Source organism: Triplophysa dalaica, chromosome 7, assembly GCF_015846415.1.
Source record: "Triplophysa dalaica isolate WHDGS20190420 chromosome 7, ASM1584641v1, whole genome shotgun sequence".
Classification (NCBI taxonomy): Eukaryota; Metazoa; Chordata; class Actinopteri; order Cypriniformes; family Nemacheilidae; genus Triplophysa; species Triplophysa dalaica.
In genome coordinates, this window is record NC_079548.1 from 12457140 (window position 1) to 12484508 (window position 27369).

The following is a 27369-nucleotide window of genomic DNA, read 5'->3' on the forward strand; positions in this document are numbered from 1 at the left end:
ATTGACGTTACTTGCGTGTCGGTTCTTGCGGCGCCGCTGAACGCGCATTTTAAATCCATTACAGCAGTAAATGCTGTTATAAATAACATTTATTCTAAAAAACAGTTGTGTGCTTTTGGAAACCTTTACAGTCCAATAATGGTTTTCAAGAACTTGACGTACGGTACATTCATCTGCTTACACTGCAGAGGTAAAAGAAACTTCACACTTCATCTGAACAGGTGATTTACAAAAACAGTCCTTGAGTCCGAGTGTCTTTACTTTGTCCTTCAAATGATCACATATTCATTGACGCATCTGTAGCGTATCACACACACACACACACTTTTAAAATAACTTCATACCCCTGATTTCACACCCATTTGGTTACAAGGATTCTTTGTGTGCAAGTCATACAGTTACTTGATGTAGTAATACAATAGATTTGGGTCAAACACCTAATGTGCCACAAAAGTATATAATATAAAATCACATTGAAAAAATTCCTGCACTTCTGTTATATCAATCCACACAAGCGTTATACTTTAAAAACAGTCCAGACTTTACTGTGTCATTGAAATATCCTGTAGTGATGATACTGCCTCAGAATCTCAGCCAGCATATTCTATGTAAAAATAAAGCTAAAGTAAAACCTGATTTCCGGGTAATGGTTTAAGATTATAATAGCAGAAAATGATGGTGAAAGTTGAGGCAGTGATCTCTGTTTAACCGGGATCTTGTCTTTATTGCCCACTGTGCTTTATTTCATGTTCTATAACGAAAGCTGAGATTTGTTAGCAAATTCTCACTGCATCAGAGGAAAAATTCCTGCTCTTAATGAGAAGGGATATGAAACCAAATACCTCAGAAACTGAGAAAAACTGAGAAATGTTTGATTCACTCTCTCTACAGTATTGGATGGCTTTTCACCTAATGTTGCTAAGACAAGTAACACAAACAATTGGTTTCATTTCGGCAAGCATGGATGTTATCCAGTGCAATATGAAGCTGTCTGAAAAACAATGAAAATGTGGTGTATATATGTGAATCTTAGGGAGGTTGAGCTCAGGGCACAAAAAAAACACAGCAGAACACAGAAGTCTGTTTTGGGCCTCTAGCTGGCAGGTAAAACTGGATCGGACACGTGCCTCGAGATTTCAGCTGAGTCCTCCTGCATGTTTGGACTCTCCAGATTTTCTGGGAGTGAGGGGAAGCGCAGACTTCTACACAGCTGTCCGACTGGCTGTTGATAAGGCTCATAGGGGAGACTCAGTCCTGTGGGCGCAGCTGTCTCAGTCTCTGGAGACATGGACATGGTGTCGTTTGAGGCTATTGTCAGATGAATCCCACTGGACAAGGAGTCCCGAGACTTGTTTTTGAAGCTATCCTGACCAGGGCTCTGTGAAATCTGGAAAAAAAATGTGGAAATTACAATTACTCCCATTGAGATGAATGGAAATGCTAATGGACTCTAACTTTTCTATTCTTCCACATATGGTCTGTTTCCTCCACAATCAACAGTTCATTTAATGCAAGGTGTAATTTCCATTACAGGTCATTTTGACATAAATAATATAAACTCCTGCCTGTCTTATTGATGACATCACAACCTACCTTACCAGGTGATGATGGGCTTTCAGTGATTTGTACAGAGGGAGGGATGTTGTGGGGTGTTGTGGTATATAAGCTGGTGGGGTGAGCTGGGTGGGCCATTGCTTCAGGGGTTACGGCACTGTAAGCAGGGGGCACAGGTGCCATCTGTCTCTGCAGTAACTGCAGGATCACATTTATGTCAGCTGTCATCCTGGTCTCCAGTCTTTAAAGAGGGAGAGATTGTATCCACACTGTGATCAAAGCAAACTGAGGCAGAACTGTACTTTCTGACAGAATGCACTAAATACAGGGTATGTAACATACATTACAGTGTGAGACTACATTTCTGTAATCTTTTGTTTTCCTAACCACTTAATGTTAATTATACATGACATTTTTTGTATAGATTTATGTATATATGTATTTGTTTTATTAACATGCAGAGGTCTACATGATAGGTTTATTATCCGTATTTAGTTTTTTTTAGCTGGTCTGCGTTCTGACCTGTTGAGCTGTGACTGTAATAGTTCCAGGCGGGCCTGCAGTTGGCTCGGTCTTTCAGGATCAGCACAGGCGCTGTGATGGTGAAAGCAGGCTTGTCCTGCAGACGGATGTCTCTGACTCTCCGAGTACTGACTGGCCCTACGGTCAGCCAAATAGCCGTACACTCCAGACACATTAAGAGGTGCTGCAGTATAAACGAAGAGTGAGTAAGAAAAGAAGAAGACCAATTAACTAATGTATAAAAATATTATACGTTTTGATTTTTGGGAGTGAATTAATACCTGATTCACAATCACTAAAAAAATTGCACATTTAAAAGATTTATACAAGAAAAATGTAGATGTAGCTGCCCAAACTGGTAATTTCCCAAAGTGATAGTTCACCCAAATATGTGAATTCCATCACTCATTTACTCCACTTTAGCCCTTCAAATATGTATGACTGACTTTCTTCTGCAGAACTCAAAAGAAGATATTTGAAGATTGTTGTTAACTGGCACCCATTGACTTGCACTAGTTTTGTGTCCATACAGTAGAAGTGAATCATCAATCTTCTTTTGTGTTTTGTGGAAGAAAGAAAATCATGCAGGTTTGGAATGAGTAAATGATGACCGAAGTTTCCTTTTTGGGTGAACTATCACTTTAAGTTAAAGGGATAGTCCTCCACAAAATGAAATGTTTCTTTTATTTACTCAATCCCATGTCATTCCAAACCTGTATGACTTAATTTCTTCTGCAGAACATTGTTTGAGAAGATATTTTGAAGGACTTTGGAAACCAAACAAAATTGGCCCCCATTGATTTCCATTGTATGGAGACAAAAGTTATGAGACTTTTCTTAAAATATCGTATTTTGTGTTCCAGAAGAAAGTCATATACAGGGTTTAAATTACATAAGGGTGAATAAATAAACATTTTAAACTCTTTAAAGCAGCAGTACAATTAATGGAAATACAACAATTATGAAGATAAAAAACTAAAAGGGGCTGAATACTAATTTCTAAACTCACTTCTGAGTACAAAGCTCAACTGCATTCTATACTATAATGTTCCTTATGTTGCTACCTGTGTATGGATGTTTCCCTCCCAATGGACCCGCCGTGCCAGAAGTTGTGCTATTGTTGGGGGGCAGAAGGCTGACTGCAGAAGGGTAGAAATCTTGCATCTCTGATCCAGGAGAGTACGCCTCTCCTCTGCCAGATACCAGGGGCTTCATATCCTCCTCACTTGACAGGGAGGCTGCACTGTTATTGCTACATAACTCATCCCAGTGTGAGAGTGGTATCGCCCCCCGATGGTTCCCTACAGGGGAACCCGTCTGGACCGGGTATGTGTCCATTCCATCTCGATCCATACCGTCTGTGAGGGGTGACAGCAGAGAGATCAGAACAGGCATGAAGTTCTTGACTATTGTTGTTGTTTCATGTGCCCGAATTAGAGAAATGTTGAAATGATGAATTAGATGAACATCTTTACCTGGTCTATTGCGCTGCAAGGGTTTTCTTCTTTGTCTGGGTCGACGGTACCCGCACTCTGAGTCCTCGCTTGGGGTTGCATGCATGGCTCTGTCTGCCTGATACAAACAAGCTTCAGTAACTCACATAATACTGCATTAAAATATCTCAAGGCGGGTTGTTGGTCTCAGCTAGTTTATGATGCTTTGGTGGATCTCCTAGCCTGGCCATGCTAGTATTAAGTTGGTTTTACTTGGTCTAGCTGGTCTCCAAAGCGGACCAGCTGATAAATCAACACAGACCAGCTAAATCAAATCGGTCAAACTGGGGGACAGTTAATCTGTTCATCTATATTCTCAGATGTGTGAAGGTGTGGCTTACATCTCTTAAATTGAATGTAATCTCCAGGTTGCTCCAGAATATGTCTGAGAAGTCAGGATACATGTCCAACACTTCCAGCAGGTCGTCTCTCAGGATCTTATGCAGATCACAGTATGTCAAAGCCCTGACGTCTGCATGCGATTTTCCTGGACGGGTGTACAGACTTATGGACTCCCCAAAAATATCATTCTTTCCTGCAGATAAAAATTAAAGGGAGACGTCTTAATTCGTATTAATGATTGCAGGAGAAGAGAACGAGCGATTCAAGTGAGTTTAACCATAGAGGGGCGCTATAAAGCTGCTCATTAAGTTGTTTGGAAACACAGGAAGCTGCTAAGAAAAGGTGTGAATGAGGTTATATTTTTTGTAGAAAAACATGACAAGAGCATTGCTAAATATTGATCTCCACATTACAATACCAAGAGCATCAGGGACAGATTATTTGGCATGTTGATAATCAATAAGAAAGAATTGATGAGATAGCACATGAATGTGGTGGACACACTAAAGCAAAACAAAAGCAAAATCAAGCTAGTTCTGGCCACACAATGTGGTGTACCTCATTCATTCATTCATTAATACAGTCATTCATGACACGCATTTTGATCACACAGAGACTATCTCAGTGACTAAAATGTCATATGTGTCTTTATAGAGGATCCTGTATGTGAATAGGCTGCATTAATTCATATGGAGGTTCTTTGATTTTAGGAGAGGAATTTAGGATCCGAGTGGAATTTTGTAATTTCCCTGTGCATTTTTATTAAAACAGTACCATTTTTCTTTACAGTCAATAAGATATATCAAAATATATCTCATCCATCCTTACATCAATAACATCAGCCACCATGGCCGTGTATTACATCAAAGAAGATTCTTTCCCTTACATGTTCTCACAAATGTTAGTTTTCAATAGAGGATAAGAAATGAATTAATAAAGTGTGCAAATAAAGTGCATGAATAAAGAAATGAATAAATACAGACAAATGCAGTGATAAAGGTAATAAACATTAAATTTAGATGTGCAGCCATTCCTACCCAAACTGCTCCGAGCAGGGCTAGAACTGATGATCACTCAGACTTTGACACGAGAGTCTGACACACTAACAATGGCGTCTCATAAGCGTCACTAGAGTACTCATGATGAGTGAGAACATTTTTATTATTTCAGATTGGTTTCTGTTGTTTCATTCATTTAATTACCGATTAATTTGTTTATTTTATCATATTTATATCAATTTAAACTTAAGGTATTTACACATTAAAGCACATTAGTAAATCCACTGTATGCAGCGCGGAAAGTGTGCCTCGCTCTCAAGTGTTTTCTCCTGCCATGTTGCATTTTTTTTTTGGTGCCGTTGCCATGGTGAATCGTTATATCGGAGCTCCATTGATCATGACTTGTCGTAGTTCTGTTTCAAGCGCTAAACTCAGGGTAAGTCTTCACAGAGTTGATAGAACTAACTCAAATCAGCTGTTCTCAAACCAAAAACGCAAAAGTTTCGCATCTCGGTTTTAAACACCTCAGAGTTCACATTTTAACTCGTGTTGGTTGAACCTCCTGATTAAAAAATGAAAAGCATAGGTTGATGCTTGGAAAAAGTTACATGTTATGACACAATACATGTTAATTGAGAGTGCGAGTGGAACAGAGAAGTGGTGCAGTTCTTTTAAGCCTCCATGAATATGCAGTGAACAGCACTAGGCAACTCCCTGTATTACCTATGCAAGAAGTTGCCACGGCTGTAAGCAAACAACTTCATAATTAATCTGAAAGTTTATGCATAAATTTGATAAAAATGAAGAAGAAAAGAAAAAAATGAATGTTTCTCAAACCTAAGATGGCCACCACCACGTCTTCTCTGAGGATCTCTATAGAACCTCTGGAGATGAAGTATAGAGCAGTCAGAATGTCTCCGCTGTGCACAAGAGTGTCCCCGGGAGGCGCGTGAGTGGTCTTGAAACGTATGGCCAGAGCTCGCAGGCAGCCCTTACTTGCCCCCCTAAATGCCTTGCAGTTCTGCAGCAGACTGCGGTTCAGATGCAGACAGATGTCAGCCTGCAGACACTCTGGAAAGCCCTTCAACACCTGGAGCAGACAGCAAAAAATAACACTGCTGTTTTTTCTTCAATCTTCAATGGTCGTTTTTTAGATCATAAAAAAGACCGCTTAGTGGAATGGTTTTAGCTGGTAATTCTGTTCTAGTTTGTTTTAGCTTGTGGCTAAATCAACTCTACTGACAGACTGTATAAGGTTGGACACGAGCTAATACCAGCAAGGCCTGTCGTCAACATTTTTGGTCTGGTAGGGAATTCTTTACAGATTATTTTGTATAGTGTGTGTGTAACTCACTGCATTCATATCAATGCCATTAGTGTAGGACCAGGCGTGCTGAAAATACTCTTCAAGGCGTTGCCTAAGACCTCCTGGGATCTGATGGAACCTGATGAACTCCTTCACTCGTAGCATCTGAGTATGGTAGCGTGCAGTCCCTGAATACAACCTCTGAATTATAGCTGACACGTTGCCAAAGATACTGGCATACATCAGAGCTGGAAGACATAAGATTCATTTTGTGTCAGTTAAAACAAGCATGACGCTTCCAAAAGCAACCATTTAAGGCAGTCTCCATATTACTATATTTTGCATTTCATGTGAGGAATGAGGCGTTCAGTGGACTCACAGCCAATCAGCATGACGCAAATGGAGAAGATCTTCTCAGGGTTGGTGTTCGGAGACACGTTTCCGAATCCCACACTGGTGAGGCTACTGAAGGTAAAATACAGAGCGGTTACATATTTATCCTTGATGGAGGGGCCAGAGGCGCGATCGCTGTCGTTGTATTGCTTGCCGATCTGTTCTGCAAGGTTGTCCAGCCAGCCGATCTTCATACCACCGATGCGCTCAGAGCTGGTGCGCTCCATGTTTCCGATGGCATACCAAATGCACGCCAGCCAGTGAGCGATGAGCGCAAAGGTGCACATGAGGAGGAAGAGCACTGCAGCGCCGTATTCAGAGTAACGGTCCAGTTTTCTCGCCACCCGCACCAATCGCAGCAGCCGTGCCGTCTTTAAAAGGCCAATCAGAGTGGTGGTTTGAGGCTGGAAGAGGAGTTTAAGAGGAAAGTGACCTGAATTAAATTATTGTCACATTGTTATTTGTAGTTTCATTTAATAAGCATGACCACTTCAATTGAAACTAAATGACACATTCTTGTTTACTAAGCACGTCACTCCTTAAAGGGACAGTCACCCAACAATGAAGGTTCTGAAAGTTGAATGTTTCTTTCTTTTAATGTGGAAAACAAAGGAAGATATTTTTTCTTAGTGGTATGTCAATATAATGGAAGTCAATGTTGTTTGGTTTACATTCTTCAAATATCTTTTGTGTTCTGCAGAAGATAGAAAGTCATACAGGTTTGTTAAAACAACCGTAAATTAAAGAATTTTCATTTTTGGGTGAACTATTCCCTAATCTTGCAAATTAACAATATTTTGAATGTCACCATAAATATAAACATGTACATGTTAATGCTTAACAAAATGCATCAATGCTTCAAGTATGTTAACTTTCCCAAATGTTCACTGTGCAAATATCATACATACAAATTATTATTATTCCCCTTAAAAAGTGAACCAATTCTGTTTTGTGATTATTCTATAAATGTAAAATATCATTGATTAATATGCAGCCTGTTTAACATATCACAGCCCTCCACACTCTCTCACCTCCTCTGAACCCGATCTGAAAATGAGCAGGTCGAATGGAATTGCAGCAACAATGTCTATGAGGAACCAGCCCTTGAAATAGTGCCGCGCTATATGAGCTGGATTGCTGACCACCTCGTCGTTGTGATTCACATATGTGGTCCTGAAATTGATGAGGATGTCAATAATAAACATGACATCCACCACCAGGTCCACTACATTGAGGGGGTTACAGGTGTAGCCACAGGTGCGTCTCCTTTCGTCCTCCTGCTCGTTGAGGAGGAAGGCGGCGGAGTAGGGTGTAAAGACCGCTGTGTAGAGCACCAGGAGCAAGATGATCCAGTCCCACACTGCCTTGAACGGGCTGTAGTGGAGGATGGTCCACTTGTGGATGCGTGGAGCTTGAAGCTTGTATTCGGGTAGCACATCCGCTCCAAGGGACAGAACCTGGGAGGAGAATGAACAAAAGACAGGATCAGAAATCCCAGGGAGAACTTTTTACTGATTTGCAATGGATGCAACGTTTAGCATGGTCCAGTTAGCCCATCATGTTCTATGTTAACTATAATAACAGCAAGAAGCAATTCTCATTCACCAATCACAGTAGTTGTTTATTTAAAAATTAAAAGTATTTTTAAGTGATACATATAAATCACATATACGATGATGTTTTGCAAGTTTCTATCATTTACGGTATCTTTTGTAGATCGCATACTTCTGTGAACAACTGGCATTTAGATGAATAACTAAAGTCAAAAAGTTAAAAGTTTCAAATCATTTCAAATAAAGAAAATCCTGAGTAAAGAAAACATTGAACAATGTGTTAACCACATAGCACAGGAAGAACTTATCATGACATCTTGTTTTGCAATTGAGCAGCAGCATCATTCAGCCCCAAAATCAAATGCAAACGCATCTGCACGAGCAAACACACCCACTTCAAAGTGGAACATTCGAGTAACGGCAGAAAATATCAGAGTATACCACAGCAAAACACATTTGATCATTTCTTGCATTGCATTTTACAGCAAAAAGCTTTGTGCTTTATTTGTATCTGTTTTTAACCCAGAGAGCACGCTTAAGAGATGAATAACATATAGCCAAACATAATGATGAACTGTAAAACTCAAATAATTTTCATACTGCATAACAAAAGGATATCAATAGAAAATCAATGATCAACTATAGCTAATAATAGATATTAACTTCAAGAGGAAAGACTGAAATATATAAAACTGCTGGTTGGGATTACATTCAAATAAAATATTTCAAATCGGGAATGAAATATGACAGTAATTTAAATAGAGTGCAAATGTATCCAGTTTATGTACATATGAATATACAACCCTTATAAAGTCTTACAATGTCTATGAACTAACTGGTGTTTGCATTGAATTGGTGGAGGGGTCAAGAAACTCCTCGGTGGCAGGGCACCAGGGGTGGATGAGATCCGGCCTGAGTACCTCAAGTCTCTGGATGTTGTGGGGCTGTCTTGGCTGACACGCCTCTGCAGCATCGCGTGGCGGTCGGGGACAGTGCCCTTGGACTGGCAGACCGGGATGGTGATACCTCTTTTTAAGAAGGGGGACCGGAGGGAGTGCTCCAACTATCGGGGATCACACTTCTCAGCCTCCCCAGGAAAGTCTATGCCAGGGTACTGGAGAGGATAATCCGGCCGATGGTAGAACCTCGGATTCATGAGGAACAGTGTGGTTTCCGTCCCGGTCGTGGAACACTGGACCAGCTCTATACCCTCTCCAGGGTGCTGGAGGGTTCATGGGAGTTTGCCCAACCAATCCACATGTGTTTTGCTCCGGGAGTATGGGATTCGGGACCCTTTGCTAAGGGCTATCCGGTCCCTGTACGACCGGAGCAGGAGCTTGGTTCGCATTGCCGGCAGTAAGTCAGACTTGTTCCTGGTGCATGTTGGACTCCGGCAGGGCTGCCCTTTGTCGCCGGTTCTGTTCATAATTTTTATGGACAGAATTTCTAGGCGCAGCCAGGGGCCGGAGGGCGTCGGGTTTGGGGACCACACGATTTCATCTCTGCTCTTTGCGGATGATGTCATCGTGCTGGCCCCATCAGACCAGGACCTCCAGCATGCACTGGGACGGTTTGCAGCCGAGTGTGAAGCGGCTGGGATGAGAATCAGCACCTCCAAATCTGAGGCCATGGTTCTCAGTCGGAAAAGGGTGGCTTGCTCACTTCAGGTAGGTGGAGAGTTCCTGCCTCAAGTGGAGGAGTTCAAGTATCTGGGGGTCCTTGTTCATGAGTATCTTGTTCATGAGTGAGGGAAGGATAGAACGGGAGATTGACAGATGGATCGGTGCAGCTTCTGCAGTAATGCAGTCGCTGTACCGGTCTGTCGTGGTGAAGAAGGAGCTGAGCCGCAAGGCGAAGCTCTCGATTTTCCGGTCAATCTACGTTCCTACTCTCACCTATGGTCATGAGCTGTGGGTCATGACCGAAAGGACAAGATCCCGGATACAGGCGGCCGAAATTAGCTTTCTCCGCAGGGTGGCCGGGTGATCCCTTAGAGATAGGGTGAGAATCTCAGTCACTCGGGAGGAGCTCAGAGTAGATCCGCTGCTCCTCCACATCGAGAGGGGCCAGCTGAGGTGGCTCGGGCATCTTTTTGGATCTTCCCGGGAAGGTGTTCCGGGCATGTCCCAACGGGAGAAGACCCCGGGAAGACCTAGGACACGCTGGAGGGACTATGTCTCCCGGCTGGCCTGGGAACGCCTCGGTGTCCTCCCTGAAGAGCTGGAGGAAGTGTCTAGGGAGAGGGAAGTCTGGGCATCCCTGCTTAGACTGCTGCCCCCGCGACCCGGCCCCGGATAAGCGGAAGAAAATGGATGGATGGATGGATGAATGGATGGTGGAGGGGTTACTGTGTTGCTTTCAATTAAATTAACTTTGTCTGTAGCAAAGAACAGACTCCAGCATCCCATTATCTCTCTCTCTGATCAATCACTGGACACAAGCCCAGACAACACACTAACTATAGAGAGAATGTAAAGGAGGAAATAAATAAATGAATTAAAAGAAAGAAAGAAAGAAAGAAAGGAAGAAAGATTGATACATTGATACAATGAAAAAGTATCAAAGCTCAGGCTATTCTGTATGTTGCTGCTATTTCAAATTGAGACCAATTTCTCTACTAGAGCTTCCCCCAATACAACAAATACATCTTAAATACATCATTGACAACCAATGATCACTGCTGGCACAAATGACCATGGAATCCACTGGCTGCTATGGAAATAACAAGCTGTAAACTTAAAACACCTGGAAATGTTGTTATATTAAAATAAATTTTTGGAGCTTGGTAACAAAACCAACAACTTGGTAACATCAGGTTCATTTACCCAACAGTTGGTTCTTTTCAACTTCTTGAAATGATTTCATTGTCTCTGTTGTAAATAAGATTCCAGCTTCCGCTAATAAAAAAAAACCCTTATAGTGCAGGAAAGCGCTGGCCGAATAAGAACTAATATACCTACCAGCCATTCAAGCTGAAACCCTATTCATAAAATCGTATCGTACATTTATAAAAAAACATTTGTATGTGCATCTATATTAAGCTGCAGTGTCCAGAGTGTTGTAGTCTGCACTAACCGGTACGACAATGAGAGCCTTCGTGTCCAGAATGTCCAAGGCATCATGCACACAACATCCACAACTGTCTTCACAAAGCCAAGAAACTCTCCAGTCTCTACCTTGAAACAGATGCCTCCTCACCTCAGCCATCTTTTTCACTGCACAAAACCACCTGAACTAACTATTAAAGAAAAAAAAGTAAAGGGGCAGTAGTGTATGAAGTCAGCTTTCTGAATCACAGTGCTGGATTGCTGAACCAAACAGGGTTAACTGGCTAATTACACTAATTTAGAGAAAAAAAGTGTCAGGGCTTTGACAGGGTGAGGGAGGGTCTGGAACATTTTTAGCAGGTCAAACAAATCGAGAGCTAAAAGCCATTAAAACACATATAACATGGTCTCCCACACACACTAGCTGTCAAAATACATCATTAGACGAAACATCTGACAATTCATTTATCATTTCACTGATGCTGTTCCAAAAGTGGTTCTTATTATCTGAACATTGAGTCACGTTTCTCTAATTAAAATATACTTTTGTTCTTTCACCGTATCCATGGTATAACCATATAGTATCAACCGATGCTACTATGGAATTCAGCAAATGAATGCATTCATATGAAAAGATTATAAATGATTATATGAAAAGATTATTAGAGTAGTGAAAACTCATAAAACTAGTATAATATTATGCTACATTTACAATTGCAGTCATTAAGCAGATGCTTTTATTCAAAGCGACTTACAAATGAGGGAGCATTTAACATTTTGCCGTTTAAGCCACCATAGTAAACTGTTCTACAAAGAATTACAAGCTAGAAGTGAAAAGCATAAGAAAAGAGGTGTTTTAAATAGTGTTGGTGCAATACTACGATGGTAAAACTCTGGTGAACCATGTTATTATTATTCCCCTCTCTTTCGCTATATATTCCCGTCTCTTTCATTCTCTACCACATGCAAAGACGTTCGGTCAAAAGAAGTTCATTCAAGTTCTCTACCACATGCAAAGAAATTCAGTCAAAATCTACTATGCCTCCATGAATTGCACAGCAACACCTGATGTGCAAATGCGAGACGTTTTCATATTTATTTGCATTATAAAAAAATGTCTTAAATCTATTTCCACATGTCTACGAGTTTGATGTGACTATGTTATTTTCTGTATACAGAAATCATTAAAAGTTAGTTGAACACGTGACCCTTTTAAAAAGCATTGATTAGGTAAAATGTACCCTTTCTGCTGTGTGGGTCTTTCCTGACATCGCACACAGACAAACTGCACAATTTTACGATGTGACCTCTTAAGCAGGAAGTGATCCTGAAAGGATTTATGTGAGAAACTTTATCTGCACTGGAGTCACACAATGTTACGCTATACAGTCAACAAAATATAAATAAATATGTCCTTACTGTAAGAATCAATTTTACAGGACAAAAAACTATTCATTTGAGATGGAATTTTGTGATCATTAAAATGAACTCACTGTGTAGGCAAAACCTTTGTAAACACACACACAATTTCCCACAAACATACTGTGTGAATGCACATTTAAATCCATGTGCTGGTGAAGTCCTAATGACCACAGCAGATGCACACACACAAACACACGAGATCACTGGAGCGGGATATCTCTGCTTATTGATATAATCTAACACTGTGTTTCATAATGACGGAACTGTAGGCAAATCTATTCTCACTGTCTGCATGCTGAACACAGCCACAAACTCAAAGATAGCAGAACACAAAGTCACACAAAAATACAATTGCGAAACAAGCAGAGCACAAAGCTTTACTGGTCATTTTATCTTATACAGCTAAGGTCATTGTAACATTTCCATGACATGTGTTTATGGTACTGTGTGTTCTTTGTTCTAAAAGAATCAAACTAAAAAAAAAAACGCTGTGCGCTGGGAGAGCACATGTGACACTGCACCTTAACATGCAAAACAAAAGAGAAAGAAATACAAAGTGAAACAGAGAAGGGACGCGCATACTACAACAAATGAAACAAAAGAAAAGCGCATTGAATTGTGGTAGAATTTTTTTATGTCAAAAAAAGAAAAAGGAACCACGACTTGTTTCGGTCAGGATGTGTGTAAGTCACAACAGATCAACACTGAAACAACATTAACAGTGATCTATACTGTAAGCGTGGCATCAGCTGTCACTCAAATCCATCAAGGTCCTGACCCATTTATTTCTCAGTCAGGTGTGGGAGTTGAAAAATCAGAGAGAGTGAGAATAGAAGCTGTATAAGAAGAAGATAAATAATGAGGAGATAAATAAAGGTCAAACTTACCGGCTTAAGTTTCCCTTGAATGCTCATGGTGGCACTCTGTTAGTGGAGCTGAGACAGGGAAATACAGAGCACTGACAGAGGGAAACACGCCCTTTTCCCTCATACTGCACACACACACATATACTGATAAAGGTGTGGAAGGGAGGCCATCACATTTGCATACTTATTCGGTTACTGTATGTGGACACACAAGGTTGTAATCGGTATGTGATGTACATGAGCTGCATCATACATGCTAAACTGTACTGTATTATCTCAGGTAAAGCACTGCTAAAGCAGTAACACCGTAAAATCTTTCTTCTATGTAGAGACAGAATTGTTCTAATTGTAGCCTTTCACAGTCTGGCACCTCCACATGTGCATGTTAAACTTAACAGACAGGTATATTCTGGGATGTTGCTCCTTCTGCTTGAGTTCAGGTCAATTTATGGAATTACCTTACTAGCACAGTAGGCTTAATTTTTATGTCTGTTAGATAAATCAACATTTTTTACTTATCTAAAAAAATATATAATACATTAACATCAATTAAAAATTTAATAAAAATGATGGCATAGTTCATATAAGAGAACGTTGATGGAGAGTTCTAATTAAAGTGTGATTTCATATTTCGGCATTTGAGCACAGTTTTTTACACTCAAGGAAACACATAATAGAATCTTTTTAAAATATTCTGTAGCAATTCCGCTCATCTATTTCTAAAAGCTATTTCAAATATTAAAAACGTTATAACACTGTCTCTACACCGGATGTGGCGTGATGCGACGCGACACACATCATGTTCTAATGGGATAGTCGCATGGCACTGCGCCACGTCCGGTGTGGACTAAATTTTCAATTATAATGGTTTCTAATGCATTCTATTGCCTCTTGTCGCATCGTGCCGCGCCACATCCGGTGTAAACAAGTTGTAAACCTAGAACAACTTACATTCACTTTTAAAGGGACAGTTCACCCAAAAATCAGGAAATACTCAACCTCAAATTATTCCAAACCAGTTTAAAAGTCTTTGTTCTCTTAAACACAAAGATATTTAGAAAAACATTGGCAACTGACATCATTGACTACCATAGTAGAAAAAATTAAAATGGTAGTCAAAGGTGCCCCAGAACAGTTTGTTTTCCTAATCTCTTCAAAATATCTCATTTTGTGTTCAACAAAACAAATAATATATATATATATTGGCCCACAATATTTTTTTCCTACTATGGTAGTCAATGGTCCCTCGGAGATTTCAATTGCTAACGTTCTTCCAAATATCTTTCTTTGTGTTTACTTAAACAAAGAAATGTATACAGTTTTGGAACAACTTGAGGATGAGTAATTCATGACAGAATTTTTATTTTTGGGTGAACTATCCCTTCAAAGATTCGTATTCACTTTCAAAGTATTAATTTCCATTACATTATGAGATCTGGAAATCCCATTCTGAAAACTACTGACCTTTCCAGTTTGTGGAAATCCTTTTCACTTTTATCATTCTTCAATAAGCTATTGCTCTTTAAAACACTTGTCTGACTGGTCTACAAAATACAGCCGGTCACATAACTAGATACGTCATGCTTTGCAGACAAATCAATGGTTAAAAAGATCAATGCAGATGATTATTTCCCTTCTTGCTTAGTGTCAAATCGAAGTCCAATTATCATGCCAGGAATTGCCTGTCACAGTTCTACCACAGAACATAACGCTTCAGCCACAACACCCAAAACACTATCCATTACTAAACATTACCATAATATTACCACACAATCTCTTCTGGTCAACCAGCTGCACACTGAATAGTGCTAAAATGTACAGTTTCAGCAACACAAGCAGTAGAATAAAGTAGATGGGTTGTGTACAAAAGTATAAATGAAAGAAAACAACAGAGATGGAGAAAGATGAAGACAGAGAGAGAGAGAGGGAGAGAGAGAGAGAAAGAAAGTAAATGTGCATCCACATATTTGCCTGATGTGTATGTCTGTAGAGAAATAGACAGGGAGTTTCTGTGACCTCTGTTGTTACTGACCTCTACATCCATTAGCCCCAGAGGCCAAGGTCACCAGCAGAGAGACACACACACACACACACCATGGGGATAGTCCATAGGCACAATGATTTTTATAATGTTCAAACTGTATATTTTATACCCTACCCCTAAACCTAAAGATCATAGATTCATTTTTGCATTTTTAGATTTTCAAAAAATAATGTTCTGCACGATTTATAAGTGCCCATGGGGACCTCATTTTTTCCCCCCACGGTGACACGAGTCCTCACATAAACACATAATATACATGCTCATATACTTAATGCAAAACTATAACCAAGTCATGGTAACCAAGAACCAATGTGTAGCCAACACCTTGTACCTTTACAAGGACACAGCCCAAAAGTCCATATGTAAACACAATCCTCATTTTATTTTAATGCAAGTTGTAAATTTAAATCTATAAATCTGATATTTTAATAAAGTAATAAATGTATAAATTGTAAACACTGACATTTTTTTACATCTTTAACATCCTATCCTTAACAGACAAGATCTTAAATGCTCTGTCATTGTAAGACAATCTTGATAAAAGCATCAACTAAATGAATAAATGTAAATTAAAAAACAATATCACACACACGCACTGGAATGTGGAAGCTCAGATCAGCAGTAGATTTGTTAGCATTATTGATTTTTCCACTGGTAGGAAAACACAGTCTCCCGTGTGTGTTCATGAAAAGTGACGTCACCAATACAATCTCATTCTTTCACGCTTTCTTCTCTCTGCTGCACAGCAACATTCGTTTTCTCTTTTTCTCTCATCACTCCTAAACACACTGAAAACAATAATAAACAGAATATCCCCTGAGCTTATGAGCAAACATATATACACTTATATAATTAAAATGCTACTTTGTCCAAGTTACTTTAATAATGTACATAATCTAAATGAACTCACACACTTAAACACATAAATAGGCTGTTCTGTATATTCTGGTCGAATAAACACACATAAAACCCCAAAGCAGTAAAGTGTGTCGGTTTGTGTCTGTACACAAACTCGGTCCGCTTCATAAACATCTGAATAAGCACTGCCTGCATCGGCACAGGAGTCTATGTAGGTCACTAACTACTAGTGTGAAGATGCTACAAAATACTAAATCAAGTAGATGTCATCCAGCTTCAACCTTTTCATTGGCAGCTAACTGGTAAACCTTTTCAGTCAGTGATCCAGTCCAGAAGTTTATTTACATTGATTGAAAAACAGCTTGGTGCTGTTTACTCGCAAGCTATGCCTGTATTGTTTCAGCGCCCGATTAACTTCAGTAAATGCAAATCAGGCACAACCACAAATCGTACAAACGACTCCAAAAATCTATGTGCTATATAAAAATAGTTCATAACAATCTCAAATCTAGACTGTAAATGCTACTGACCGTTCAAAACATGCGTATAGGAAACACACGGCTTTGTGTACATGACACAATAATCTGAGATGATAATACCTTCAGGTCCCACTAAGGAATACAGAGAACAATATGTCTGAATGAAAATGTGTTTAAAATTTCTTGAAGAGCTGTCAGATTCTTTTTTAGCTTACCTGGGTGACTTGCGTGACCTTTTCCGAGACATTCTGCGTGCGATCTTTAATCTTGCTGGGTGCGATGATCTCGATCTCTGTGGGGGACGGGGGTCTGAGACGGTCGGAGCCGAATGATATCGTCACCTGAGGGATGCGTCCAATGGCCCGGTGTCGCATCAGATCTGAGTCTGAGGTGGAGTTCAGGTTATTGGGCTTTAGATCTGAGAAAGAAACATCACACCTTCCAGTCAGACATTACATGTGTATAAAGACCTTACATCATGAATCGTCGTGTCGTATTATCTTTGAGTGAGCTATTTATGTGTACATACACTGTGGGTCCCCTTACATGGAGTTCGCCATGTTGTTTCTACAGTAGCCCTAAACCGAAAATACGTTATCTCCTTCGCCAAGGAAGCAAAAACATGACGACATCTTAGTTCTGTGTCAGGCTCCGTAGTGCTTCGAAAGGGAGGGTTGAGTGAGCCAATGCTAGATGCCGCTAAACTCATACAGTGGACCTTGAAAAAGGTCTTTCTATTCATTAAGAAAACAAATGCAGGTTTCAAAAACATTTCAGATTTCATTTTTTCTGGGTGAACTAATGCTTGCTAAATATCTACAATATGAGTCATCCCTACATCTATATAGCGACAGAAATAAACTCTTTAAACCACACACACGCATAGCGGCAGGCACATCAGTGGTGGCCGGGGGTAATCACAGTCACACAAAAGCATTGATCAGGACTACAGCTACAGAAATAGGGCCGCCAGGCTGCCACATGTGCCCGTCTCACTGGGGGAGCACTGATGTCTCATTCTAACCATCTGAGATTTCAGAATTTACCATATATGAGTGGACTGCATTGTTATGCTCAGAACACCGAGCATTGTGCTGCTCGTTGGAGTCGTTCCATAACCGCCATTAGAACACATTACAAGTGAATTTCAAATTGTATTTATTTAAACTAATTCGTTTGTGATGTATTCAAGGAGAAACAGAAACAAAAATCTGTATTTACCTTAAATGCATGTCCAATTCCATTGAACAGAATGTGCTTCTCCTACTGAAAAAAAACATCTTAAACCAGCCTTAGCTGGGCACCCAGACAGTTTCAGAAAGGTTTTGGCAACTTTTAAGCTCGTTAAGCTGGTTTTAAATGGTCAGGCTTGAACCCACCACCTAAAACCAGCTTAACACTAGCCTGGCCAGCCTGGAAACTTGCTGGTCTTAGCTGGTTTAAAATGGAAGTAGCTGGTTCAAGCTGGTCCACACAGCCTGGGAAAGCTGGACAAACTGGTCTTCCAGCCTGGTAAACTGGTCTTGAGCTGGTTTCAGCTGGTGGGTTCCAGCTAGACAAGCTAAAACCAGCATTACCTGCTAAAAAATTGCCCAAAACCTCTCTAAAACCAGCTAGCTGCACCAGGTAAGCCTGCTACAAGATTAGCAGAATCTGTGGCCATCTTTAAGAATCATCTGAAAACACATTTCTTTTGTCAGCACCTGACCTATCAGTTCTGACTTCTATCTCTAAGCTTAGCTCTATATACTGTACGAGGCTTTGTGAGACCAGTTTTATCGCACTTATGCTTTTTGTTGTCCTTATGTTGCTCCCTATTGAAAAAGACAGCATATGCGTGTTAGGTATGTTTTGGAGCATGGTAGCTGGTTTGAGCTGGATTAACATGACCATCTGCTGGTGTTAAGTTGGTCATGAGCTGATTTAAGATGGTCTTGAACAACTAGTTCCTGGTCAGGACCAGTTTAAAGCAGCATATGACCAGCTTAAAAACATATATGCTGTTTGTTTCAACAGACTGTATCCATTGTTTTATTCTTACCGCTCCATTGGTCCCTCATGCCCTCAATGTCATGCAGGGAAGAGGCCCGCCGCAGGCTGCCCACGCTCTCTCTGGAGTGGCTGTGTTTGAGGTTAGCTACGCTGGTTTCTAACCGGTCTGTGGGCTGTGACAGTGGGGAGGAGAATCCACATGTGGAGGGGTTCGGCTGAATCAAGGCCTGGGTCTCTGATTTCGAGCAGCTCTCCTGAGATGAGATTTGAAGTTCCGTCAGCAAAACCTCCTCAATAGAGGGCTGCAGGACAAACGGGAAGGGCTTTAGATCAGGTGTGTGGGGAAAAATTCTCATAGATGTGTATTTCATGTGCACGTACCTGTAAACAGTCTACCACCACACCCTCAAAGGGGTCTTTTGGGAGAGATGGCATGCGTTTGACACGGAGAGAGGGCATTCTCAGCCTCATGTTGCGTCTCTGACCTGATAAAGGAGCAGAATATTAGATCATCTCAATAAAAGCTTGCTTTCATAGTTGAGAAAGATGTAATTAGAGAGATAAAGGGAAATTAGGGAGAAATAATTGAGTTCATATCTCTTTTGATTGAGTTAGATTTAGTATCTTGGCAACAATGAGCACCGGTGAGCGTGTGACACCGTTAAACTGAAACTCCAAAAGGGAGACGAGAGAGAATATCAGGAGATTTAAGACTTAAAGATTCTTATGTGCTTCGATTTAATTTCACTGCTTTTCAGAAGTTAATTACAGTTCATTTGATATTAAAGATCTTCTTTTTGATTATAATAACAATCAAAAATCTAATATTATAATAAACACCAACGTTGACGCCAAACACAACACTCTCTTTTGACCTTATAAGGTCGTATAACAGAAAGGGCTAGAATAGCTTTTAAACAGAGAGACAGAAACACACAAACCTGCCTGTAGAGCATGTGTCATGCGCTGTTTGATGCCACCTTTCTTCAGGGAGGGGTCTAAAAGCTCCTGGAAGTTTAAGATGAACATGATAACAACTCCTTCCTCATTCTTTACTGGAACAACATCCACCAAGCATGGCCGACACACTCCTGAAAGACAAAGAGAAATAATTACCTAATATGACAACTGGATAAATTCGATGAGTGGTGCTCAAACAGGGGTATGCAAAATGACAATGGGGTACTGAGACTCTTTTTTAATTCAAGATTAAACACTCAAAGCAACTTCATCGACCGTATATCTCACAGACAAAACATGTGTGCCCCAGGTAGAGAAAACTGTGAGATGGAATCTTTTTAAAGGTCCAGTATGTCATTTTTTTGGAACACCAAAAAACTTTTGTCAAAGAACTATTGACAAAAATGCTATATAATATACATAACTATATCTTCAGAGGAGTATAAAGACCTTACATAATGAAGCATTATGGTTTTATTACCTTAGAATGAGCTATTTCTATCTACATACACTACTGGTCCCCTTACATAAAATTTGCCATGTAGTAGGTACAGTAGCCCTAAACAGACAAACTCCTCTACAGAGCGCTTTTCATAAATACGTTATCTATTTCGGCAAAGAAGAAGAAACGCAATAACATTTTAGCCCTGTGTCAGCCAGCATAGTGCTTCAAAAAGGAGGGGTGGAGTGAGCCGTAGGTTGCAATTCACACCCTCATCACTAGATGCCACTAAATTTCACATACTGGACCTTTAAATGTAAATGGCGTACTGTCATTTGTATAGTCATATAGTCATACCTCTTTGACAATGAGTGAGTTATTTTCCATCAATTGTTAGTCTGTCAAAGTTAGACAAACATACAGATCACATGACACTAAAAACACGGATGTAGTATGCCCTGAAGGAAAAAAAACATACTGCACCCACGCATACTGTAGAGAATGTATTGTTTTGACTGTTAAGTACTGCAGTTTGTACTGTCAAAGTAGATCTCTCTCCAGCACAGTATTGTATATGTAAGTTATGAGAGATTTGTCAGTGGATACCCGTTTCACCATTTAATCAAAACTGAATTCTTATTTTTTTGGAATTAATACTATGTAACAGATTTATCAATGCAGATCATTATTTGTTTATATTCATGTTATCTAGATTATTTTTCTTAAAATTCATGGCACTACAATGAATTCCAGAATATCCTACAGCCAGAGTCATTAAATTCTAATTTATGCAGTCTAAACTATAATTAATATTAAAATGATACATTATCTATCCTTACATATACGAATGAATGTGTCTTACAATTATGTTTTCTCAGTCAAGTCAAATAAAGATGCTGACGTTTTCACTGAATAGTTTTTATGAAAAACTGCTTTGAATACCAATGTATCAGAAAGCTGTATGTAGTCCAAACACACTGACAGTCACACAAATAAACAACTAGACACCCACACACAGGTGCTGCTGTTCGAGAGGCCCATATTCCCCCAGGAAATAGATAAAAACCCACGAAAAAACCTCCAGCTCCAAACCCCCCTAGATAAACATGCGGACGCACGAGAACATATGAAGGGCGCTTATATTTTGTCTATAAGACTCTAAAAGACAAACTGTCTTTACGACAGTGCTATAGAAAGCACCATGCATCGCACTTTCAACCCAAAAACAACTAGCAACAGAAAGCCAATAAAGGAGATATGATATTTTGCAAACCGAAGGAAATGAGAAGAGCGTGACTAAGAGGCTGGGCAGAAAAACCAGAGAAAGAACAGCATGATTAAAGTCAGCCAGACCCCCCTCAGCTCTTCACTAAAGCAGGCCATCAACCACCCTAAATATAGATCCTGCACTAACACACACAAACATACGCATGCACACACACAGACACACACACACACACACATACAGACACACAAAGGTGCTGTTAATTCTCCAGCTCAACTGTGACACACACCTAGAAGCTGAATTTACAAAAAATATGTTAAAGGTAGAAACAGAGCGATGGCATCAAACATGAGCATTTGGTTCACGGGTGCATCTTGTACTAGATGACTAGTTTAGTAAAAGGGGCGTGGGGTTCTGGAGTCAGCTCACTACTTCCTGACCGAAAGAACACCTCTCCACTTTTTAGCTCAGCTACAATGCACACACACACACAAGCTTAAAAATGTTTGGAGGGTCAGCCACTCCTTTCATCTGTTCCTCTATGAGGGCACTGAAGACAGGAAGGGAGGAGGGAGGCGGTTCTGTTGATGTTCTGGTCATGGCTGTAGCTAGCAACGAGAACTCCAGACCAAGGTACATTTTACATATTTAAAAATAAAATTGTAAGCTTTCTAAATGAAATAACAAAACTTCCCAGTTGATTGTGCATTTCTTATAAATAGAACAAACTATAGTAGCCTAATGATTATTTACAAAGTTTATCTCTCTCAGTCCAGCATACCTTCTTTAGAGTAGTAGAGGATCTCCACCTTGCGTTCCTCTGATCCGAGAAGGGCCTGTGCCAGCTGTGTCAGGGCATTCTTCATAGTGCCCGGCCCCACCAAGAACTGACAGGTGCAGGACTGCTGCATGATCTCCGCCCGCGAGAAACCAAACAGCTGACAGAAGCCCTCGTTGCAGTAGATGATCCCGCAGTTTTTCATCTGGGCATTAGCTATTAGGAATTTACGATCTGTTTGGTATGAGTTGACGAGGAGAAAATAAATATGGCGTTACACTTACAGAGATAGTCCTCATTATTGAGACAATATGAAGAGAAAAGTGAAAATGAATTTAGTTTGCTTTAATGGCAGCGTGCACTTGTGGTGGCAACGACTAAAAACTCCACTTGAGCAAAACCAGACCATGTTATCATGAATTGACAATGTTGCAAAGAACATCAGTCGAGCATTCATTATGTGCTTGAATGGAAGCACTGGTCAGTGTCACACATTTCTTAATTCAGTACAGCAAAGAAACCTTTTTACATTTACAAAAAAGCATAATTTAGGATGTTTAATAATCTATCTGGGGTGACTGCTCGTTGTGTTTCCATGTCTTCCATACACATAATTGTCATGATATTTGTCATTATTTTTTAGTCTTATGGCAAGGCCATGACAGACCCATGTGTTTAGTGTGAGAGAGACAACAATTGTTGTTTTGGCGTGCCATGTGCTCTTTCCTGTCTCGTCTTTGTCTCCGCCCCCATCTTTGTCCACGCCCCCTCGTTTCCTCACTATTGATTCTTAATGATTTTATGCCCCGCACCTGTTACCCTCTTGATTTGGTTACTTTTATTATGCCCTTGTGTCTTCTGTCCTGTGCTAGTTCGTTTCGTTCCTTGTCTTTGTGGACATCCTGTATTGTTCTTGCTCGTGATCCAAGTCAAGTCAATAGTAGTTCATGTCAAGTGTTGTGTTAGTCCAGTTAGTTAGTCTAGTTAGTTAGTCTACGTTCCTGTTTAATCTGTGATTATTATTCCCTTTGTCATTATTGTTTTACCCCCTCCAGGGTCTATGTTTTGTGTTCTGTTAAATAAATAGTTGTTTTGTTTCAAGCCTGTCTGCACTTGGGTTCTCTGTCCGTGCTACTTCTTGACACATAATGCCTTTTATACAGTAGTTGTATCTTATCTCCTAAACCTAAAGCATGCTTCACTTTTTATGTTTAAGCCAGAGTCAGAGCAAGGTGCATGATGCAAATTTCAGCATTGGAGTTATGGTTAGGATTTTTGTAACCACGCATCATTTTTTTGTTTGCGCTGCTTAACTGCTCCTTACAAGGAGAGGTATTACAAATTGTCTTAATGCACATGGGTTGAACACCTGTGTTCGCAGATGAGTCAAATGATGTATTCTTTGCAATGCAAGTTTGACTGTGTAAAAAAAGGAACTATAGTTAAGGCTTAACACGCATGACTATCCTCTAAACACAAACTTTTCTTTAACATTTCTAAAAAAGGTAAATAATGACTTTACTAACTTTGTGGGGACATTTGTTTGCCATAGGGTTTTACCCTTAACACGAGCACAGATATTTTCTTTCACTACTTGTCAAGACACGTTATGTCTGTATTTCCGGTGGTTGGTGTCATAAGCAGGAACTCTGCTGACAGTTGTGTTATCAGCATACCCATAAGCTACATTAACCAGTGAAAAACACAAGCTTTGCCTCTCTAATGTATTCCAGAGAGCAACACATCTAAATGATGTTAAAAGGTTAAGGTTTTGCTTTGAACAGAAGATATTTGTTTCTTTGTTCTATTTGGCCATTTTCTCTATATATGTACAATGTTTATGCTTTTATCTCTAAATCTCAATGCTGTTTCTCCATCTCTGAATAGTAATGGTGACAGGAACTTTAATGACCCTCAGCATCAAACTCATTATCGCCTTTTTACTTCAGGAACAGAACACAATGCACTGAGATGGTTGCCTAGCAGCCACAAAATGACACTTAGCCCTAACTGATAGGGAAAGAAGGAAGGAGGTGGCTCATGATCACACATCTACATCCACTAGCACACATATGCATACATGTATACCTAAAAAGATAAAAAAGAGTTCAATGCAAAATAGGGTGAACGAATTAAGAATTTTACGATACAATCGTTAAATATTGAGGGTAACTTGTCAAAAGACAAATAAAAATATATAAACAGCCTGTATACATCTTTTGTTAGTTTTACATATAGACTAAAATGCTGTAATTTAAGAGACTTTAAAAATAAGAATCTGTGCCACAAAAATATATATATATATATATATTGCAAATATAATGAGAATATTAAAGATGCTTTTTATTGATCATTGATTTTTTTTTACCATTTATTTAAAATTGTGTTCAGGTTGAAATTTGAGGCAAAGATATGAATTTAAGTTAAAATGAGAGTAAGGGTTAGGATTTTGGTAACATTAAATAATTCTTCCTGACAAATCCTCAAAGAGTATTGAATGATTATCGTGCCACCTGTAACATGTATTACGTTAGGTCTTTATGAAATTGTGACGTAGAGGAAATGTTTAATAGCCTAATATATGATCCGAAAAGAAACAAAAGCAGGTGCACAAAACCAACCAGCAAAAGAAAAGCATGACAGATGGTGATAAGCAATTTGGATTCAAACTGAAAACAATAAGCGACACATCCCTTTTATGTAGTCTATGTGCACAGTGCATAAGAAATCAGTCATGAATGAACCGCCGTGCAATAGGAACACGTGTCTGACCTATACGCTTCATACGTACAGCCGCGCCGACAAATCAATAATTCATAAACATTGCTGTAACTATTTTTTTAATAACACAAACAATATAATATTCATATTTTATATAATTTAAATAAAAATTGTAGCAAAAGCTGGAGTTTCAAAACTTACTTTGTCCGTCGAATTTCCTGATGATGGTGTCCAGATAGGTGTTCTGGAGAGCGACGTGTCCCCGGCGCACAGGCATCTTCGCGCGTGGACAGAGCCGTGACACTCAAGAACCTCTTATTTTCTCTCGACGTTTTTCAAAAAGGATGATTGAGAAAGAAAGAGGAAGATATAGTCGATCACATGGTGCTGTGGAAACTCGGCGAGAATGCTCTCGAAAGTGAAATCACAGAGTTGCAGCGCTGAGCGGTTCCTAGGGATATTTATGAGAGCGAGACCGACTTAAAATGAAGCGAATGTTTTGCCGTTTCGGGTATCGAAACTCCGCAAACATCAATGGCAGCAGAAATGCCGCGTTGTTAGATAAAATGTCGTTGCGCGCTGTGGTAACGCCACAAAGATGCTCCCAGAAAACAGCCGGAACATGTTAAAACAAAAATCGCAAAAACAAACGGCAGGCAGGAAGGAAAACTGAAGCGCGATATTTTAGAGTTGGATGCTGAAGCTCAATGTGTATGTGATGGTGCTTGCGTTCACTGGGGAGGCACTAAACGCAGCTGTCACTTTTGACAGAAGGCAGATGCGCGCTCACGCTCGCCAGTCTCTCTCTCTCAATCCCCCCCCCCCCCCTCTCTCTCTCTCTCTCTCTCTCTCTCTTTATCTCACTCTTTGTCGTTTATCAGGTAGGTTATGTCCTAGTGGGATCCAGTCCACAAATTGAGCAAAACAATATTCCCCTCACAATTTATACTTAACACTTGATTCTAGAATAACAACATTCATCACTACATTTAAAGAATGCAGCAGCAGCTGTCATAAAGTGACAATGTTGTGGTGAAGAGATGAGCATGCAATTCAAGACCTGCTTTCTATGCATTTCACAAATAAACGTGAAGAGAAACATTTACTTGTACAACTCATGTGATATTATAAGATTAAAGAGCAGGTGATAAGTGGCCTGGATGGAAAACGGTGCATGGTACAGTCCTAAGTCAGATAAAAGAAAATTCAAGAGGTTCAAATAGATAAGTGTGGTCAACACCTCCCGTTCGGGAAAGTACACAGCTCTGTAAAAAGTGCGGTGTTTTGTACAGTGAGTAATAATTTCTCCAAAAGAACTGAAAATAGCTTTCTCCTTGTTTGATGGTAAATGTGTTTACTATTCATAAAACAGCAATCTGTTTCTTTCAATTAAACATATATTATGAAAAATATTTCACATTGTGTTAACTTTAATAGAGCTGTCAGTAAGTTTTGCAGTGTAATCGTTGTTTGAGTGGGTTTGATGAAACGCTATACTTAGACACCAATAGCAAATGTCCATTACCACTAGCTCAAGGGTTTATTTCATGATTCCCTGCAAATATAAGTGGGCTTTCAACCCATCACCTCTGTGAATGTTTCGGTAACATCGCAGAATGGAAAAATCCCTCATCTGTGTCCGACCAAATGAGAACATCACTACTGAAGTGTTTTATCTGGCCCACATACTTCTAGTTTCACAGGCATGAACCCGAGGAGCTTAACTGATAACCAAAGGAGAGACTCAGAAAAAAAACATCTGACACACTTTAACATTCATGCATCATCTAACGAACATTATACTTTTTTATCATTATTTGTCCTGGGAATCCATGACTCGTCCTGCAAGGTCAAAAGCTTGTCTTACGTAAGCCCACGTCTTATAACGGTTCAGAAATGTTCCACGCATACTGACAAACACATGCAGCTCTACCAAATAAGTCCCTCAGTCTCACCCTCCACAATAAGCTCATATGAACGGTTAGATAAACGTTCCTCCGCTGGCAAACATGCGGGCGAATCAGAGAGGTCTTCAGGGCTATAGTCAAACATCTCTTATTTAACATCAGTCTGATCCCTCAGCGCCGCCAGCTCTTACTCAGGCACCCAGAGAATCCACACGAAGCATGTCACAATCTGCCAAGTCTGTCATTTGGTGTTAGACCTCTTTACAATCACCCTAATCCTTCAATCTATCTCAACACATTTCTGTGTAACATCCAGCGGTGCTATTGGCGTCTGATGGGCAGAGATATTGCCACTACAGTCTTCTGACACTCTTCTTCTGACAGTCTTCACAAATCGTGGGAAATAAGTTTGTATCTCGCTCCCTCACAGACATAAATTTTCCTTTACTAACAGAAATAATCCAAAG

General features: G+C 39.9%; 1 protein-coding gene across 3 annotated transcripts; it reads right to left on the reverse strand.

The window, feature by feature from the left end:
- Positions 1-71: 71 nt before the first annotated feature.
- kcnh6a (potassium voltage-gated channel, subfamily H (eag-related), member 6a) lies at positions 72-25752 on the reverse strand. Of its 3 annotated transcripts, none has more exons than XM_056753363.1 (17): positions 25197-25744; positions 22278-22508; positions 19811-19960; positions 19251-19354; positions 18919-19171; positions 17093-17295; positions 16998-17009; positions 7640-8065; positions 6595-7012; positions 6264-6463; positions 5747-5999; positions 3911-4104; positions 3552-3648; positions 3141-3434; positions 2077-2260; positions 1594-1795; positions 72-1387 (listed from the first exon to the last, which is right to left on the reverse strand). In XM_056753363.1, exons 1-17 carry the CDS (start codon positions 25270-25272, stop codon positions 1094-1096), a joined length of 3591 nt encoding a protein of 1196 aa, XP_056609341.1. In that variant the 5' UTR covers positions 25273-25744; the 3' UTR covers positions 72-1093. The 3 variants fall into 3 exon arrangements, with proteins under 3 accessions (XP_056609341.1, XP_056609342.1, XP_056609343.1); XM_056753365.1 differs by having other exon boundaries at positions 1212-1387; positions 1599-1795; positions 25197-25752; XM_056753364.1 differs by lacking the exon at positions 16998-17009 and having other exon boundaries at positions 25197-25741.
- Between the last annotated feature and the right edge of the window lie 1617 nt (positions 25753-27369).

What these genes read in the sequence shown, in the direction of transcription:
- kcnh6a (XM_056753363.1), bottom strand. Translation starts at nt 25,272, where the DNA reads ATGCCTGTGCGCCGGGGACACGTCGCTCTCCAGAACACCTATCTGGAC. An exon ending in TGGTGGTAGACTGTTTACAG is followed by an intron (nt 19,172 to 19,250) that starts GTACGTGCACAT and finishes TTTGTCCTGCAG; the next exon opens with CCCTCTATTGAGGAGGTTTT. An exon ending in CGTGGTGGTGGCCATCTTAG is followed by an intron (nt 4,105 to 5,746) that starts GTTTGAGAAACA and finishes TTTTATCTGCAG; the next exon opens with GAAAGAATGATATTTTTGGG.